We start from the raw sequence: 17,495 nt of genomic DNA on the forward strand, positions 1-17,495 counted from the left end.
ATATATATTTTTGAATTTCAAGTCGAAAAAATATAAAGTGTAGCCCATAAAAAAAGAGAAAACGTAAAGAAATAAACATGTGCCTCACGTGCCTCAGTAAGACAATGGCATCATTGCAGATCAAGTCGGCTCTTATGAGTTAACCTATCTCAATATGAACTGAATCTATGCTCGAGATTTTTTTTTAATCCATCAGGTAAAATTTATAGAGAGCAAAGAGTATGAATGATTGGACCGTCTTCCAGTGTATTCACCATAGCCCACATTATTGCTCGGGCAGTGAAGATGGACGGTTACAGCAGAATAATCTGCAACCAAAACATCATCATCTTTTCCATCTGATAAAAAGTGACCGCAGGTCTGCCAGTGTGGCACACAGAGTGACTCATCTCTGCCGGGACTCGAACCCGGAGCCTCTGGATTAGAAGTCCAGCGCGCTATTCCATTGCGCCACAGAGACTGCGCCAGGATATCTCGGGCCTGGCACGGTTTACATACATATATCCTCTCATATCGCTGCTCTCTGCATCCTCGCAGCATCAGGACCAGTCTGAGCCGACATGTTGGCTGTCCCGGGGCTGAACACTAGAGGGTGCTGTTGCTGCACTCTGCGGTACAGAGTTAGTCAAGTTATCAGGTGTGTAACCGGAAATCAAACGCTGGAGTTTGAAAAAATAAAAGTCCCTGTCGCCGTGGTGTTATGTGAGGCTTTTATTTTGAAACTGCGTCATCGGAAATAATCTTTTCTTCAAGCTAGCTTAACACTCGTCGCTCGAACAGCCTCCACGGAGCCAAAATGGTGACTATCGGAGCTTTCCCCCCGTGTTCGCATTAAAATAAAAAATATATATCACGCTATTTGACTTAATGAAGTACAGAAGCGATAGACGCCAGGTTTAAAATAGCCAGCGCTTCCGCCATTTTGAACCAATTCACAGAGAGAAAAACCTAATTGATGACAGGGGATCGTGCCTCCATCCATTCCTTTAGAAATAGCTTAGTGACAACACGTCAGGTGTTTTTTAAAAATAGAAAATAGACATTTTATTGTAATGTTTACTGTTCATAGTCTTGGACTCATCATGTTCCTCTGATATGTAGCTCTAGGTTTACCCAGTGGAGGTCCTTTATGAAAAGCCAGTGCAGAATTCTCACTGTATAGAATACCACTGGTACGGTTACACCAAGATTGCATCAGATAACCAATTATGCACCTCCCTTCACACATGCCCCTCACCACAGTATGACACCTTCATTAATTTCATGTCATCTATGCCGACTTTGTACTTTTCAAGGACACCTAAATAGAACTGGTCCAGTGCAGCAGGGTTTGTGGAGATTTTTGTTACTGAGGAGCATTAAGTTCTTAATCTTTTCTTGGTATTTTATAAGTGACAGTAAAAGTCATGATGCATAATAGGCTTCTGTTTTAAGATAGAGCCTCTCCTTAGAAAAGAAAAATCCACCCTAAAATAAACTGCACAATTGTATTCCTTTCATTTTGGACAGTACTAAATACGCACAGCCAGAGAGACAGGCCTCAATAAGTCTGGAATCTGAGCAGCAAGACTTGAACTGATGCTGTGACTTTAAAATTATACTACTATAAACAAAACAGAAACCAGCTCTGACTGTATCTTAGTTACTCCCAGATATGTAATTACTCAACTGTTCTTGAAAAAGCCACAAGCAGACAAAATGCAGCAATTTCAAATATATTTCAAAACTTCCTCTTCTGACTAGAATTACTGAAGAAATATGTTAGTTGTTCTCCACAAGTTTCCTTTTAAAACCAAGGAGAACTGAAAGTCTTTATTTTCTAAGAGTTTTTGCTTTCAATTTCGTTGGTCACACTAATCGTGTTTAAGACTGAATTGCCTTATATTGTACTGATAAAGACTGGAGTTTTGATTAGGCTATATTAGAAAGTTCAAGTCTACTTGCCCAAATATGCTCTGCAGGGTGACCGACGGATCTACGTTAGGATCAATTTTATTGTCCATTCTAGAAAACATAATACTCAGAGTTACTGCATATCCTGTTCCTGCCCTCACACAGATGATACACAGTGGCTCACAGGAATTAGTCATTACTGTCATGATTTGCAAAAGTGAATATTGTAAAATCCAAAAAACAAGATAAGTTGCTCCATAGTCCATGAGGAAGAGAAGATACTGCCCATTACAATAAAGAAACAGTCCTGCATATAATCCCCCATGAAACCACAATATGCTTTAATAACAGAACGAACAAATGAGATATAATGTGATAATTGTAAAGTTAACTAAATCAAACTATAATTACAATGTTTCTCATTTCTTAAGTAAAATGTCAAACTGTTCCTTTACTTCAGCTACACAATGCTTGATACGTTTTTTTTTAAAAAAATAACTACATTTTCGAGGTGTGTAATTAAAAACTTTCTGTGCAGAAATTACATATATTTATTGAAAAACTATCAGAGTATCATAAAATGAATTATAAACCACACAAAAGTTGGACCCAGCATTAGCCAGTCTGAGCACGTCATCAAAACATTCAATCTATCACTGTTTCAAACTGTACAGTAACAATATCAATACATACGTATCTTTACACGAGTGCTTCATTCATTTCATGGTCATAGTCCTCAACAGAATAAAAAAGGGGGTGGTAATAGTAACAGTATATCTGAGCTTAAAGAGATTTTTACAAGTCCAATCATTCCTGGACTTCTCAAAACATTACACATTCAATATATTGTATTCCTCTCTCAAGAGAGAGCAAATGTAATACCTTTCATATGATTTTCATTTCTACAAACATCTCAGAGCTGTTTTGAAAGCAGAATAAAAAAGGCGAAAGGAAATCATTGGAGAATTTAAGCACAAGTTAAATAGTAGAAGTTTAAATAGATCAGCAGGGTTCAATGTGAAACTATCAGCCTGTATACTTGGGCTGAAAATCAACTGCCTGGAAATTCACATCTATCTACGCTCCTGCTGGAGCTCTGCAGACAGGTAATCCAAAGAAATATCATCAGTCTTTACTTAAAAAGTGGCTGCACCCACCTTTGTCCAATCACATAGCAAACAATCAGAGGACAATGCTTCGGTGAAATCTCTGTAGAACACATGGTTTTCAGCCTCCAAGCTACCTTCACCCTCTCAAAAAGCAGAAAATCCAAACATAAGCTCGCATTCAATGCCTGGTAAATCCTAAAAATCACTTATCAAAAAAGTTATAAAAAATGTTTTCTATATTGCTTCAGCACCTCTAGGGACACATGAATGTGTAAATTACCTGAAAGTGGTGCCCGAAGCACAGCAGCAGGGGAATTATTAAGTGCAACAAAAGACTTAATGCTCAGAGAAAAACGTGGTCATGTAGGAAAGTAGTTCCCTGTCGTTTTCCTTAAAGGAACCCTAGTCTGTATTTCAGTAAACTAACTGACTAAGTGACAAATTATATCCAATGTATAACAATAATGACAGAACAACTGATAAACTGTACAGCTAACCCAAATAGTGAATGCAAAACCTGCGGGAAGTTTGTGTAAAACAAGAGTCTTGGATGAGTTTTGAGCAGATTTCCTGTGAATATTGTATTAGAGATGAGTTTTCCTGATATTTATATAGATTTTGTTTTAACTACCATAAATACTAAATAGGCTTCATTCAGTGTTTTCTTCTACCTAAAGCTTGGTCATTGCTCCATTACCTCTTTGGTTGCTTTAACTGCATATTTATTTAATGCAGGACAAAGCTGTTAAACTGAGAGTGAAGGCTCTGAGAATATAGAGCGCAGCAGGGATGACGTTTTTCAACTGGCCGACACAGAAGTTAGCTTTAGCAAAATGCCTATGGGATTTTTCCGCTGGATTTGGGGGTTGCTACAGAAAATAAGCTCTGTGGCAAACAAACAACTTAACGTATCTTATGGCATAGAACAAAACGTTAAAGTCTCTTAAGCTTGTGTTAACCCCACACCTTATTTCAGGCTTTAAACCAAAAACCCATTGACTTCAAGGTGAGGGAATCTGGGATGCTAAAATGCTAACTCATTTTCAGGTTCTGGGATTCATTCCTGGAGCACTCAATCTTGTGTTCACTTTGCCCTTATCCTGTGAGGTTTTTTAAAAAAAGTTTGGATCTTGAATCATAACCTAAGCTTTAAAAATACCTATTTCATTTACTTTTCTTCACAGAAATGAATGGGGTTTTTCCTCTCAAGTCTTCATACTCCCTTTACATCAAGAAGGCCTCACAACCCCCCCATAAAGCTTCGGCAACCCCGGTGGAGGTCAGGACCCCAAGGTAACTAACTGACTGCATTTCCTAACAAGGAGCTGCTGGTGTGTGTTAATATATCATGGTGATGAGGATTTCTAAATATGGAATACTGATGTGAATTTGGCGTAATGCGGTGGCATATTTGGGCTGATAAGACAAGGACCTTCAGTTCCATGCCATTCAGTGTAAGTCACTTCTGTACTACTGTTTTTAAATAAGTAACAGTGAGTAAGCCGTGTGAAGTTTGATTGGAGCTGCATCAGTTTGGGAACAACAATGCACCAGAATGCAGTAGCTGCTATAGTTATTTTTTGTTTGTTTGTTTGTTTTGATAAAATGGAAGACTGAGTTGACATCTCACTTGATGCACTTGGCTAACCAATCTCTTTGATTCAGTTTAACAGTAAAGTCTCCTAATTTTTTGTTGAGCCAGTGCACCAAGAATTTGGGAGACTTCCAGCTGCTGTAGATTCAAGTTGTTGCCGCTGCAGAGGTGGGTCAGAAGTCAGGTTTCCTGTTTAGGGGATCTACCAAGAGAGTGATTTTACAGGTCTCTTCTTCCTCTGCTTGGATGTACAGGTTGTGAACATTGTACTGAGAAAAAGAAGAAGAAAGTTTGAGAACTTGGAGTTCATGACAAATCAAGTCATTGATTTCTCTCACATACTTGTTGCGTAAGAAATAGACATTTTGTTTCAACCCATTTTGGGTGCAACCATTGTAATCAAGCATGTGTCAACAAAGGAGGGTGCTGCACAATGCATAATGGAAAAAAAAACAGTAGTAGCAAGATGGCACATCACATTGTTCTGTTATTACTGATATTTGTTTTTATCCAAAAATCAAGCATAGATCAACTGTTAATGATAAGAAGAAGTAGAAGACTATTACATGCAAGACTCCATCCTCTCTTCAGAATATGATGTACCCAGTGATGTTGTTGCTGTTCACACTTCAGGTCAAGAAAAACCTGCTATTTTTTAGTTCTAACTGGGAACCAACTTTTTTTGGGGTCCGGCCCAATTCATTTTGGTCAAAATGCACCAAATGATTAAAAATCAGGTGCAGGAACTGGAATTGAACCTGTTCCATGTTGGTTAAAAATGGGTATGACAAGCTCAGATTGGTGTTATAAGTGTCTGACAACATTATGGAAATGATCCCTTCAGAGTAGACATCCTTGTTGACAAGTAAGATCCTTTTTGTTTAACCAGAAACAGCCCTAAAATTGCTATCGCCAAACACACCTGACTCCATTTAGATAAACAGTAATTTTATCATCGTAAAACACACTTCAATCAATGTCGACAGAAGCAAAATAAAACTCACGAAAACCATCTTGGTTCTGCTTTCTGCTGTTCTAACAATCACCAGCTCTGGTTTGTTTGAAATAAACCTTTAATTCACCCAGTTAGATGTGAAAATATGCTGGCTTTGCGCACACTAAAATGACCGTTTTTTTAAATGGAGTCTGATGTGTTTGGCGATGGTAATTCTGGCGCTGTTTCTGGGTAGACAAAAGGATGTTAGACACTTAAAATAACAACCTGAGTTTGTCAGTGCCAAAAACAAGCAGTTTTAGTGGATGTAAATTGACTGTGCTCAACTGCCCAAAGGGAATTTCACCCCTGCCGTCTATAGCGCTCTTGCTCAATACTGGGGCAATTTTTAAAGAAGTTGTTCCCATTGGTCATTTATCACTTGAGAATGGTAATGACCTTCTCATTTTAGTCTCTACAAGACAGCAAATAAGCATACTTCCCAAAATTGTCATACTATTCCTTTAATAATGTAAGGAGACAGGACAATCAGGGAGTAACCCAAGACAGAAAATAAAACAGTTACCTTATTGTTGTTGTCAGAAATATCGGTGAGGAGGTCCCGAGGTTCTGGTACTTTGGGGAAAATATTTTCCTTATTCCTGAACAGAAAGGGTTTAATATTAGAGACAAGTAAAGAAAAAAAATATAGCAGCCAAACAAAAGGATGAAGACTTTACATACTTCTTGAAACACACAAACATCAGCACTGCCAGGACACCGAACATCACTGGGATGATAATGGCAGCATACAGCCACCCATTAGGAACTGTATCTGCACCTGCATGCAAAAACATCAGCAACATTATGATCGTCTGAGAGTGACTTTGTCAGCTACAGTGTTTACAAGTTACAATTTAAATCCAGTGTTCCCACTGAGAAGTATTCAGATCCTTTACTGAAGAACAGATACCAATAAAACACTAAAAATTCGACAAACTGTTTGAGCTTAAATTTTATATAATGTGTAATTTTGCATCACATTTCCAGAGTTCTTCCTATGTCTGTGTGTAAAATCTGTAAAACCAGTATTTCCCTCTGAGAAGTAATGGAGTAGAATCATAAGGTGTTTGCATTTGTGCACAGTACTTAAGTAAATGTACGTATAACAGTACTTAATTACATCTCACCACTGTTAAAAACTAATCTCAACTTCAGGGGGGTAGAATATTTCTGTCTGCCAGTGTCATTCTTCAAACATCCACTGGATGGCAGGAAAGTTAGACATTTTTAAATCCTGACCACAGTGGCTTCAAATTGCTGGACAGTTCATTTTGCAGAGAAACTCTTCAACAAGGTAAGAAAACAGACACGGGTGATGACCATACCAAAGTGTTTCTCTTCGCTCCATGGTATCTTTCTTCGGTTGTCACTGTTTGTCTTAGCCACTGCTCTAATAGCCATACTGTACGGACAGTTAGGGTCGGCGTGCAACTCGAATGATGTTTCTCCTCCTTTTATCTCGTGAGTCTGTGAGGAATTGAAGGCACAGTTGTAACAGTCACTGATCAATTAGTTGACTAGTTCCAGTACAATAATGAATCTGACAGTATGACTGAATTCTGTGGAGTTTCTGTGTAAAATATGGTCATAATCATATGAACGTTTCAGCTGTAGAAGCAACTGCAAACCTTAGTGTAAATTTAAGCTCTACATGCTGACATGGGAAGAAAAAGTAAACGCCACGTACAGGGCTTGCCCACTCTGGGGTTTGAACAAGGAACCCACTCACTGTATAGCTGCAATACTAACCACTACACCACTGTCTTTATTTAAGTCAACCATGTAGGCATCCTCTTTTGTTTGGGGGTTACCTCTTTAAATTTGCATGTGGCTCCTACTCATGTAAAGTACATAAATTCATTTGAATGAATTTGTAAACCCCTGAGGTCATATTCGCAAAGATTCCTAGCACAAAGAGTTGCTTCAAGTGACCAAATTCTAAAAATTCTTACAATTATGACGTTTTCTAAGAGTTCCTGGTAAAGATATTTACAAGTTATTTACAAGGCATCTTAGCCCTTAAGAGAGCTCTGAAAGGAGTGTGGCAGAGGACTTATAAAAGACTTAAGAGTTTCAGGAAGAGGAGAAAATGGTGTTAAGAGAAAGAAGTAGGAGAAATATCATATCATTTACAGTGAGTAAATGAAATGGGAAAGATTAGATCATTCAGAGATAATGCTTGTGGTTGATCTCACTGGGAATGTGCTCACATCTCCCATCCAACACAATAACAACATAACGTCAGAAAAAAACACTAAGTAATGACTTGGGTCTGTCTCATCAGCAGAGAGATCACACCAACATTTACGACACTTTCACGGTCTCATATTGTGAATAAAGAATAAAGTCATAATATTATGAGAATAAAGTCGTAAATCAATGTCAATAAAATTACAATATTATGACATTAAACCCAATTACTTTAGGGGAAAAAAGTCTTGCTGGTAACACATTATATTACTTAAGTACTGCTAAAACATCACCTGTCACCTCCAACACTGTTTGTATACTCTTTGTCGCTTTTTTTTTTTTACCACATTACCAAATTTTCCGGTCATAATCTGTGACTTTTATTCTCAGAAAATTATTCTAGTAGATTCACGACTTTAATCTTGAAGTTTTTTTCTGTAACATGGCCCTGATCCTCCTTCGCAGTATGTGTCTGCTTACCAGTCAAGTTTCTTTTACAGCTGACATCCATGTCTGTGAAAACATGGATGCTTCACACACACATCTTCCCCACAGCAGCATAAATCTATACAATCAGCACAGTTTCAAGGTGGGCACCTAAGATTAGTGTCACCAATTCAATATCTGACCACATGTCTCCCCTTCTGTTGCTGAGATAAATTTTGTCATATTTTGCGTATGAATTATTAAGTTATGGCCAAAAACTTGTTTTGTGAACTTCACCTTTTGACTTTCAGCCACCAAATTCTGATCAGTTCATTCTCCAGTACAAGTGAACGTTTGTGTCAATTTTGAAGAAGAAAAAAATAAATCCCTCAAGATTTTGTTTAGATATTGCATTCACAAGAATGAGACAGACGTATGGACAGAGGGATGGGCCGACGGACAAAAACATAATGCCTCCAGCTATGGCTGTTGTAGAACTTAAGAAGGAAGGAATTTCTTCAAACTTGGGCTAAACATTCCCTTGGACTCAACAATGACCTGATTAGCTTTTGGTGGTCAAAGGTCAAGGTCACTGTGTCTTTGTCTCTCTCATTCTTATGAATGCAATATCTCAAGAACACCTTAAGGGAATTTCTTTAGATCTGGCACAAACATCCACTTGGACTGAAAAAAAACCTGACTAGAATTTGGTGGTTGAGGGTCAAGGTCACTGTGACCTCACAAAACATGTTTTCAACCATATTTCAAGAATTCTTATGCTAATTGTGACAAAGTTACAAGTAGTTGACTTCTGCGCAGAGGCATACAACCACAGGGCGGTCATTTTTTTTAAAGACCTTTACAAATGTTTGTAAATGCCTTTAACACGTTTGTGAGACCGTAGAGAAACACCTAATACATTTTGATAAGAAATACTGACTGTAAACTTGTCCACGGGAACACTTAACAAGGTACCTTTAAGTGACCTTTTCACACAAGAGAATTCACATCACATAAATCTATAGGGATGGTTTACAAGTAAATGTAGAAGTAAAACATTACCTGAGTTTCATTACACTTAGTGTACTTAAGTTCAAACATCCAATTCAGGCCGCGGATGACAGGAGGAGTCCATCTCATATTGAATTTATTCCCAGTTTTAGTGACAGTCCACTTGAGGGCAGGATGTCTTACTGCATGGAGACAAACATGACAGAGTTATATTAACTGCAATCCAGTCATACACATTCAGTGTATATACTTTGAAGCCACTGAGGACCCTTGGAAAGCCCCTCACAGATATATTTTTCTCTCCTAAAATAGCTGCAGTGTGTGTTTTCCAAAGTTGTATGTTTTGGATTCATTACAGAATAACAAACTGTACACACAGACACACACACACAGACACACACACACACACACACACACACACACACACATCTAGACATCATGACAAAACATTTCCATGAAAGGACAGACAGCAACTTCTCCTATACTGTAGCTCTGAGAGTGAATGGGGAAGTGTGACATATTTCAACAGAATGTTTGCTCCATAGAACTCTTGATAGTAAATTACAACAGATCAGTCCACTTGTTGCATACCATTATCTATAAGCTTTATCTTGAAGGTGTTCCTGGCCAACATGTTGTTCAGAGTTCCATTAAACGAAATGTCAATGTTGTTGTGGATGCCCGCGTCCAGATCACAACCAGTCTTGACTCCTTCAGCATTGAAATGGTACAATGAGCACTCTTTGACGTCAAAAGAGGGCTTAAGGTCAGCTGATGCCGTGAAAGCCTCATTTATTAACCTTGAAAGACAGGGAAAAAGCTCATTTGCTTTCAGGCTGCACACGAAGATGTACATTTATGAAACAATTAATTATAAAAATTTACAAAACATTTAAATAATGCCCCAATTTTCCTACATTATGCTCCTCAGACCTGGCTAGTATAAAGGAAGTCAAGCCCTAACCTTTGCATTTCGAGTCCGCAACAAGTCGTGATGTGCTCTTCACCAAATGCAATGCCAGGGATAAAATAAATGTACAAATATCATGAACATTTGTAAAACTTTGTATTTATTTGCTAAAAATATGTTCGTTAAAGCATACGTAACTGAACTTAATCATAAAAAAAAGGAGTGGTGACAATGCACTTTCATACCACAACAGAATGAATTTAGTGTGTTTTGGTCCTGTCTTGCTGTGAACTCATCTAATATTGAAAAAAATAACTTTATTACTGTCTCTTCCCAAATTTGTAGGACAGTTTCTGTAAGCCTGATATTGTATGTCGTTGCACTTTTTTTGTTTTATGTCTAAATGAAATAAAAAGATTAATGTTAACATGTCTAGGTTAAATAAAGAGAAAAAAATGTATTCATGGCACACTTTTGAAACAACTTAATCTCTCACCTTGTAGAAAGGTATCATTAATTTTCAAGTCAAAAGGCTCAAGTTCAAGTTAGGTCACAAGTCATGTGTTACAGTCCAAGTTCGGCAAGTCTCTTTTGTTTTTTTGAGTCCAAGTCATGTGACTTGAGTCCACACCTCTGTCAATGTTACTGTGCAGTTAATAAGAGTAATCGCAATACACTAATTTGTCACCCTGAGAGAAAGTACCAGACTCCCTTAAGAAATAGCTGAGTTTTGTGAGTTATTAATTTAGGGAAAACTTATTAACTCTGTGAAATGCTCTAACAACAAATATTCAATTATTGGTCCCCTCTTATAAATTTGCCACCCCTGTGGAGGTTGTACACAGAGGTGCCTGTTTTGATGTGCGCCGTTTGGTGGCTGTGTATTTTGGCCTTAATTTGCTGAGACGAGAGGCTGGGCCTTGTGAGAAAATCTCCAAGTTGGCAACACTGTGTGTGTGCCTGTGTGCATTGATATTTACATATTTTCCTCCCTGCTACTGGGCTACAGCCCAACAGCCAGGCCCTCAACATGCCCCTGCCATAGATTTTATTATCAAATAGATTCCTGGTGCCTATTCATCCCAATGGAGATGCTAATCTGGCGCATACGCCCAAAATGTTTCTAGCTTCTAGGTTTACTTCCACGGTATGCAACCCACTCAATAGTAGTAGTGTTTTTCCCACTGGCTCTGTCTGTGAATTCCTGCTCAGCTCATAGACTTAACATTGTGATGACATCAGGGATTTTAAAATTATTTTTCTTGGCTTGAAGAAAGTTTTACAAATATTAAACCTCCATGGATCAAATATTCATAATAAGAAGAGTCATAACTGACCTTGTTTGCAATTTGAGGTGTCCTGTCAACAGTTTTACAGATGTCTCTTTTATAATAGTGGCCTACAGAGTGGCCACTGGAAAAAATATAGCTGCAAGGCAGACCAGTTCTCCTAGGTGCCTGGTCCCTCCTGTTATGTCTGTCTTATATGTGAAGCTACAGACAGCAGAGGGATAGCTTAGCTTGACATAATTACTGAGAACAAGAGAAAATAACTGGCCTGGCCTACAGAGGTAACATTATTTGCCTACCAGCACTTTCAAAGCTCATTTTAATGCTGAATTTTTTTTCTTCAAATTCAGACAAAACCCAAAGTGTTATAGCCACATTTCAGTGTATTATTAACAGTTAATGTCAGTGATTATATGATTTGCATTTGTATTGGAATGACAAAAATACATGTTTGAAAATAGACTACAAGAAATTCTTTCTTAAAATGAGCAGACTGATTGCTGTTTGGTTGCATACCATTTACTGAGTGACTGTAGCCTAGAGCACTATCACGTTGTGCTCCTCTGAAACACCAGTGTTGCGTGAACCTTGTGAGGTTAACTGACACAGCAGTAGTGAGGTCAAACTTAGCACACAGCTGTGTTTGCGAAGTCCAGAAAGTCCTGGTTTGGCTGAACTCACTCTTAACCAGGGCTCCAGACTAACTTTTTTTTTAGTGGGAGCACTGTTAAACTGTATCATAAGCTATATGTAGTCAACTGTATATTAACATTGGACTGTTTTAATTATTTAAGTATTGAACATCACAGAGACTTGTGGTCAGTGGGATGGTCAGGAAATATGACTCAACATTATATTGGACATCATCATCACATCGTGTTTCTGTGACTTCCTGTAATGGCTGAAGGCTGCTGGAAACTGTCGGGAAACTGTCCGGCTGAATCCAAATGTCTGAACTTCACCGCGCTTGCAGACTTGCTAACTTTGCGGGTGCCTTCCTGGGAAGTCTGGGAGTGCTTAGGGCTGTCTAAATTCACAATCCAATAATAATAATAATAATAATAAACCTTATTTATATAGCACTTTTCAAAAAACAACTTTACAAAGAGCTTCACAAACATAAAAACAAAATACACAATTCATCCCAGTATTACAAAACAATCAAAAATAAACAGAGATAAGACAATGAATAATAAAAAGAAACAGTAAAAGCATAGGTCAGATAAAACTTATTAGTTAAAAGCCAACCTATAAAAGTGAATTTTCAACAGAGTTTTAAAAGATGACACTGAGGTAGCTTGTCTGATACCCAAAGGAAGTGCATTCCACAACTGTGGAGCCCTTCACAAGTCTGGATCTGGGGACCAAAAGTAACAGCTGGTCAGCAGACCTGAGAGTGCGAGGAAGGGTGTAAGGGGTAAGGAGATCAGAAATGAAGGATGGGGCGAGGCCGTTCAGTGACTTAAAAACAAACAATAAAACTTTAAAATCAATTCTGAACACCACCGGTAACAAGTGCAATGAGGCCAGAAGAGGGGAAATGTGCTCATACCGTCGGGTTTTTGTGAGAACTCTAGCTGCAGTGTTTTGAATAAGTTGTAGGTGGTTGGTGGATTTCAGTGGCAGTCCGGTAAATAAAGAGTTGCAATAATCTAAGTGGCTAGAAACAAAAGCATGGATTAGGGTTTGAGCATTACTGAATGAAAGAAAGGATGGTTCCTGATTTGACTGATGGCTGACTTAGTGATATTGCTAAAATGTTTAGAAAAACTCAGATCTGAGTCAAAGATTATCCCTAAATTTCTAGCCTTGGTAGTGCACTGTAATCCTAATGAAAGTAAAATCTGGGTTACAGAATCTCTGTGTGGTTTAGGTCCAAACACCATCACTTCAGTCTTATCGTTGTTTAACATGAGGAAGTTGCTGGACATCCAGGCTTTATGTCTGTGAGACAGGCTGTGAGTATGTTAACTGAGGTGAAGTCTGATGGATTTATAGATAGGTATATTTGAGAATGCACGTGCATATTTTTGATGACACCGGTTGTAAAAGGGTCGGAGGGTGCGCATTAATTTAACCTTGTGAAACTGAAAATAGATTGACTATCAGTATATATTTGATATTTTCAGACACACACTTTTAAAAACAAGATAATGACACAAATGTTAGTAATTTACTGTTGAACATCAACAACATGAACATCTACTTTGGATTTCTGGTTATGCCTATGGTTTTTGGCTGGAAGTAAAAGTCCAACTTCATCATTGAACACTACATTACCAAACATGGCTTGGGCCTTCAAGAATAGGCGTTGCCCATTTGTCAACAGACACTGCCGACGGTCAAACTTATACTCCCCAAGGACTGGACTAATAAAAAGCTGAGCCATTTTATATGAGGAATTTAGCCTCAATTGAACCCTTGTTGATTACTTCCACTTGAGTCAAGCCTGACTCTTCAGGTATGTGATGAAACCAAGATTAGCCACGGTGTATCAGGAAATATTGCAATACAGCTCTCTATGCATAATAGTGAGTTTCAGTTTATTAATCACTCTGAGACAACATTGGAGCTACTGGGCTGCTCCCCATTGTCTGTTTTTAATTGTGTAAGCACTTAATGATAAAACCCACATACCTATAGAAAAACTTGAAATCTGGAACATGTGGACTGACTGGGTTCCAGGAGCAGCGGGTTTTGTTTTCGGCATAGAGGTAGCACTGCAAATCCCTCACCAGGTCTGGGAGGAAATGTGAGACATACACACATCATAACCAACAGATACACTCACGTAAATGAGGTCAGTATATGGTTTAAAAACACATTTATTTGTCAACTAAAAAGCATTCAACCTTTGAGAACAAAATAAGGTGTTATTAAGGATAATGATGAGCAAAATGAGCTACCTGGGTAAGTCCGGTTGATGGTGGCCTTGTATGTACGTGAGCCGTTACAGGTAGCTTCAACCGTTAACTGCAGGGATCCGCCTTCCATCACAACGTACTTCTGCCAGGGATTAGCAATATTCTGAATCCACAGTAAAAAGAGAGAAACACTGAATGAACAACCAAGCCATCATCAGCGGTATTAACACTAAGACAATAACATGCACACCGGCCGTTTTGTCCTGTAATATTGTAAAAATCAACCATATACAATGATATCGGTCTTCTGTGTTCTTGATAGATGTTTAGCAGAAAACTGACCAGATGCAAAATCTGAAGCACACCCGCACATGGTGCAGAGGAGACTTTAAAAAAAAAGATGAATACTGGACTTTTACTTGTAATAGAATATATTTTATGCATTATTTCTTACATCTGTTTAATTACTAAAGGTCCTGAGTACTTCCTCCACAACTGTGATCAAATAAGTGGTGTACATTGCTGTCTACCACCTCTTTTAATAATCCAACTACAAGTTGCCAAAGTCAGGAATGTCCCCACACACATAGGCTTTGATAACAATGTAACATATAACAAAAAGATATACTATAATAAAGCCAGTGTCATAATTTAAATGTGGTGGTTGTCTGTGTAGAAGTGAGAGATGATGGAAATTGAGTTTTCAGTCAGTTTTCTGGGAATAATACCCAACAGTGACCCTTGTAAACTGTTTTTTGCTGTGCTTACTGCAGAGCAGTGAGATTATTTGTGTTACAGGAGATATCTGAACTGCTAAAATATTTAAACATTTATAACTGGTGGGATACTTGGGTGCAGGTGCTACAGGATTCCTCAGAAAAGATTTAAAGGGTATTGTTGAGCTGCATTTATAAATAAAAAAATATATATGTGTGCATTATATATATATATGCATACTCACACTTTGTCTGCTGCTTTTCAAATACCCATAATATGAGCAGTTCCCCACTGGTGCCCAGGACACCTGTGTTTGAAAATCATTAATCCATTGCAGGGAGACATTTTGTAGTTGTAAAATTTGACCTTAGGTAGAGAGAGAGAAAAGACAGAAATATGATTACATATTATTTCAGTGTTCCACCATCTATTCATTCCTTTCATTCAGTCTGCTCATGTAAAATGACTTCTCTTTGACCCTGTTTACAGCTGTGCAGTGCTTATCCAGAGGGACAGCTCTAGATGAGAAATATTTGCCTTAACTGTCAGGAGACTGCAAACAGTACACACTACTGATGGCAACCATCTGCCCTCGTTGAAAAGAAAAGATCGCTTTCCCACACAGCTCAAGAAATAGCTACATCCATACTTTAATTTTGTGATTATATAAATGTCATGTTATTTTCTTTATCTTCAATGTCAGACACCACAGTGAAGTTTTAACTTGGATATTCAACAGACATTCACTCCAGATCCAGCAGAATGTTCTTGTGCCTGCACTTGCACATGTACTAAAATCAACATCAGATGAGGGGAGGAAGGGTGGGACAGTAAGGTCTGTCCCCAAATAACACTCTTTCTGCCATGTGGCACTGCAAGAAATGATAAAACCTTAGAGAAAAAGGATCAGCACAGCTACCCAGCACTAAAAAAGTCTTCAGTGCCCAGCAAAGGGATGTTTTGACCAGTTACTTAACCAAGGCAGCAGACTTGGATTTTGGACTCACTCCACATGAGGCACTAAGCATCTGACAGGTACAGGTTAACCAGTTAGACCTTGGTAGGAATTGGTTATTATTTATCATTTTTTACGTGTATTTTTTTTTTTTATAATTGTGTTATTTTTAGAACTTGTGTTTGACATCAGTTACTGAGTTGTGTGATATAGTTGGAGAAGTTAGAAACACTGCTATTCATAGGCCTACTAGATTCTGAGAGCTCATTGAAAGTCAGTAAGTTATGGGTGCTGAGACAAAAAGCGTTACAACCAGCCCCGGCCTCCCCTACTATGTTAGATATGATTCATGTATAAAAATCCATTTAGTTCTTTATTGTCACCAAAACATACCTAAGCCTTAAGTTTAGGCTACATGTTTTTTTTTGTGTTGCTCAACCGTCAACCACCAGACGTGACGTCAATTACTGGGAAACACCGTGTCATAGACCGTGGCAAAATTGGAAAATTCGTCAAGGACACAGTTGAAAACACCAAGGCAGTAAAATGTAGGCCAACACAGAACGTTACATACTGTAGAGGCTATTTTCTTACCTTGTTGGGCTTCAGCTGTCACAGAGAGGAAGCTTAAAACGACCAACGCCAAACTTTGAAACTTCCTGGCCATCCCTTTACAGTCTTTTCCCTTAAATGGACTTTTCCACGACCGTCGGTGTGTGGATAAAACGTTTTCCTTTGATTATTCCCGCTCCTTAACACGGCCGTCTACTGTCCGGTCTGCCTGTAACGGGTTGTGTGAGGCGAGTCGACACAGTAAAGTCAAAGTGTCCCTGTACACTTTTGACTTTCGCTTCCAGCTTCTTCTTTAACAAGACATGAAAAGTTTTGGAGGCTGGAGCTGGGCGGAGCGAGCGCTTCCTCTTTTTTCTCCGCGCCAAGGAGACACACGTGAACGCACGCACGCACGCGCCCTCGCCAACACGCGATTGCAACAGTCTTGTGCATTTTAAATGTTGCTGTCCTTATGATTTTTTATTGTTTTTTAGTATAAATGCTAACAAGGTATTAATGGTAGGATTATGTACAAATAATCTGTAGCCCTTTTCCAGGTGCTCAGACATCAAACATTGACGGAAACTTGTAGATGAGCTAAAGAGCTAAAAAAGACAAACCTAAGATGAACGATATGTACCCCTCAGTATTCAGAACATGTGCATTTGTCACGCTTCCCCTCAAGAAAACATGAAAACAGAATTATTTTTGACAAAATGAAAGCCTTCTACACCATAAACTGATGTAGAAAACGCACAAATTGGTACATTAAAATTCACCAGTGTGCAGGAAATACAGGATGAATTCCATTTGCACTTGGAAGTCACACTTTCCGAGTTCGAAGTCCAATGATATGGCTGCTCCATGTATCAACAGCAGTGACTTTTAAGTAACAGTTTATTAGCATTGACTTACTTGTGTCTCAATGAAACAGTCGGTCATACACACACTTCTGTCCGACTTCTACTGTGAACATGCTGCTACGGTG

At 38.5% G+C, this 17,495-nt stretch overlaps 1 protein-coding gene and 1 non-coding gene across 2 annotated transcripts; both read right to left on the reverse strand.

Annotated features, from left to right (window-relative positions):
* Positions 1-386: 386 nt before the first annotated feature.
* Positions 387-460, reverse strand: trnar-ucu (transfer RNA arginine (anticodon UCU)). The gene has a single exon. It is a non-coding gene; the product is annotated as a tRNA-Arg (tRNA).
* A 1,753-nt stretch (positions 461-2,213) lies between these two features.
* On the reverse strand, positions 2,214-16,833 carry LOC117246476 (interleukin-13 receptor subunit alpha-1-like). The gene is made up of 10 exons (XM_033610404.2): positions 16,550-16,833; positions 15,245-15,366; positions 14,326-14,446; positions 14,057-14,159; positions 9,812-10,020; positions 9,272-9,402; positions 6,919-7,060; positions 6,275-6,371; positions 6,117-6,192; positions 2,214-4,865 (listed from the first exon to the last, which is right to left on the reverse strand). Exons 1-10 carry the CDS (start codon positions 16,620-16,622, stop codon positions 4,770-4,772), a joined length of 1,170 nt encoding a protein of 389 aa, XP_033466295.1. The 5' UTR covers positions 16,623-16,833; the 3' UTR covers positions 2,214-4,769.
* Positions 16,834-17,495: the final 662 nt, after the last annotated feature.

Source organism: Epinephelus lanceolatus, chromosome 22 (assembly GCF_041903045.1).
Source record: "Epinephelus lanceolatus isolate andai-2023 chromosome 22, ASM4190304v1, whole genome shotgun sequence".
NCBI lineage: Eukaryota > Metazoa > Chordata > Actinopteri > Perciformes > Serranidae > Epinephelus > Epinephelus lanceolatus.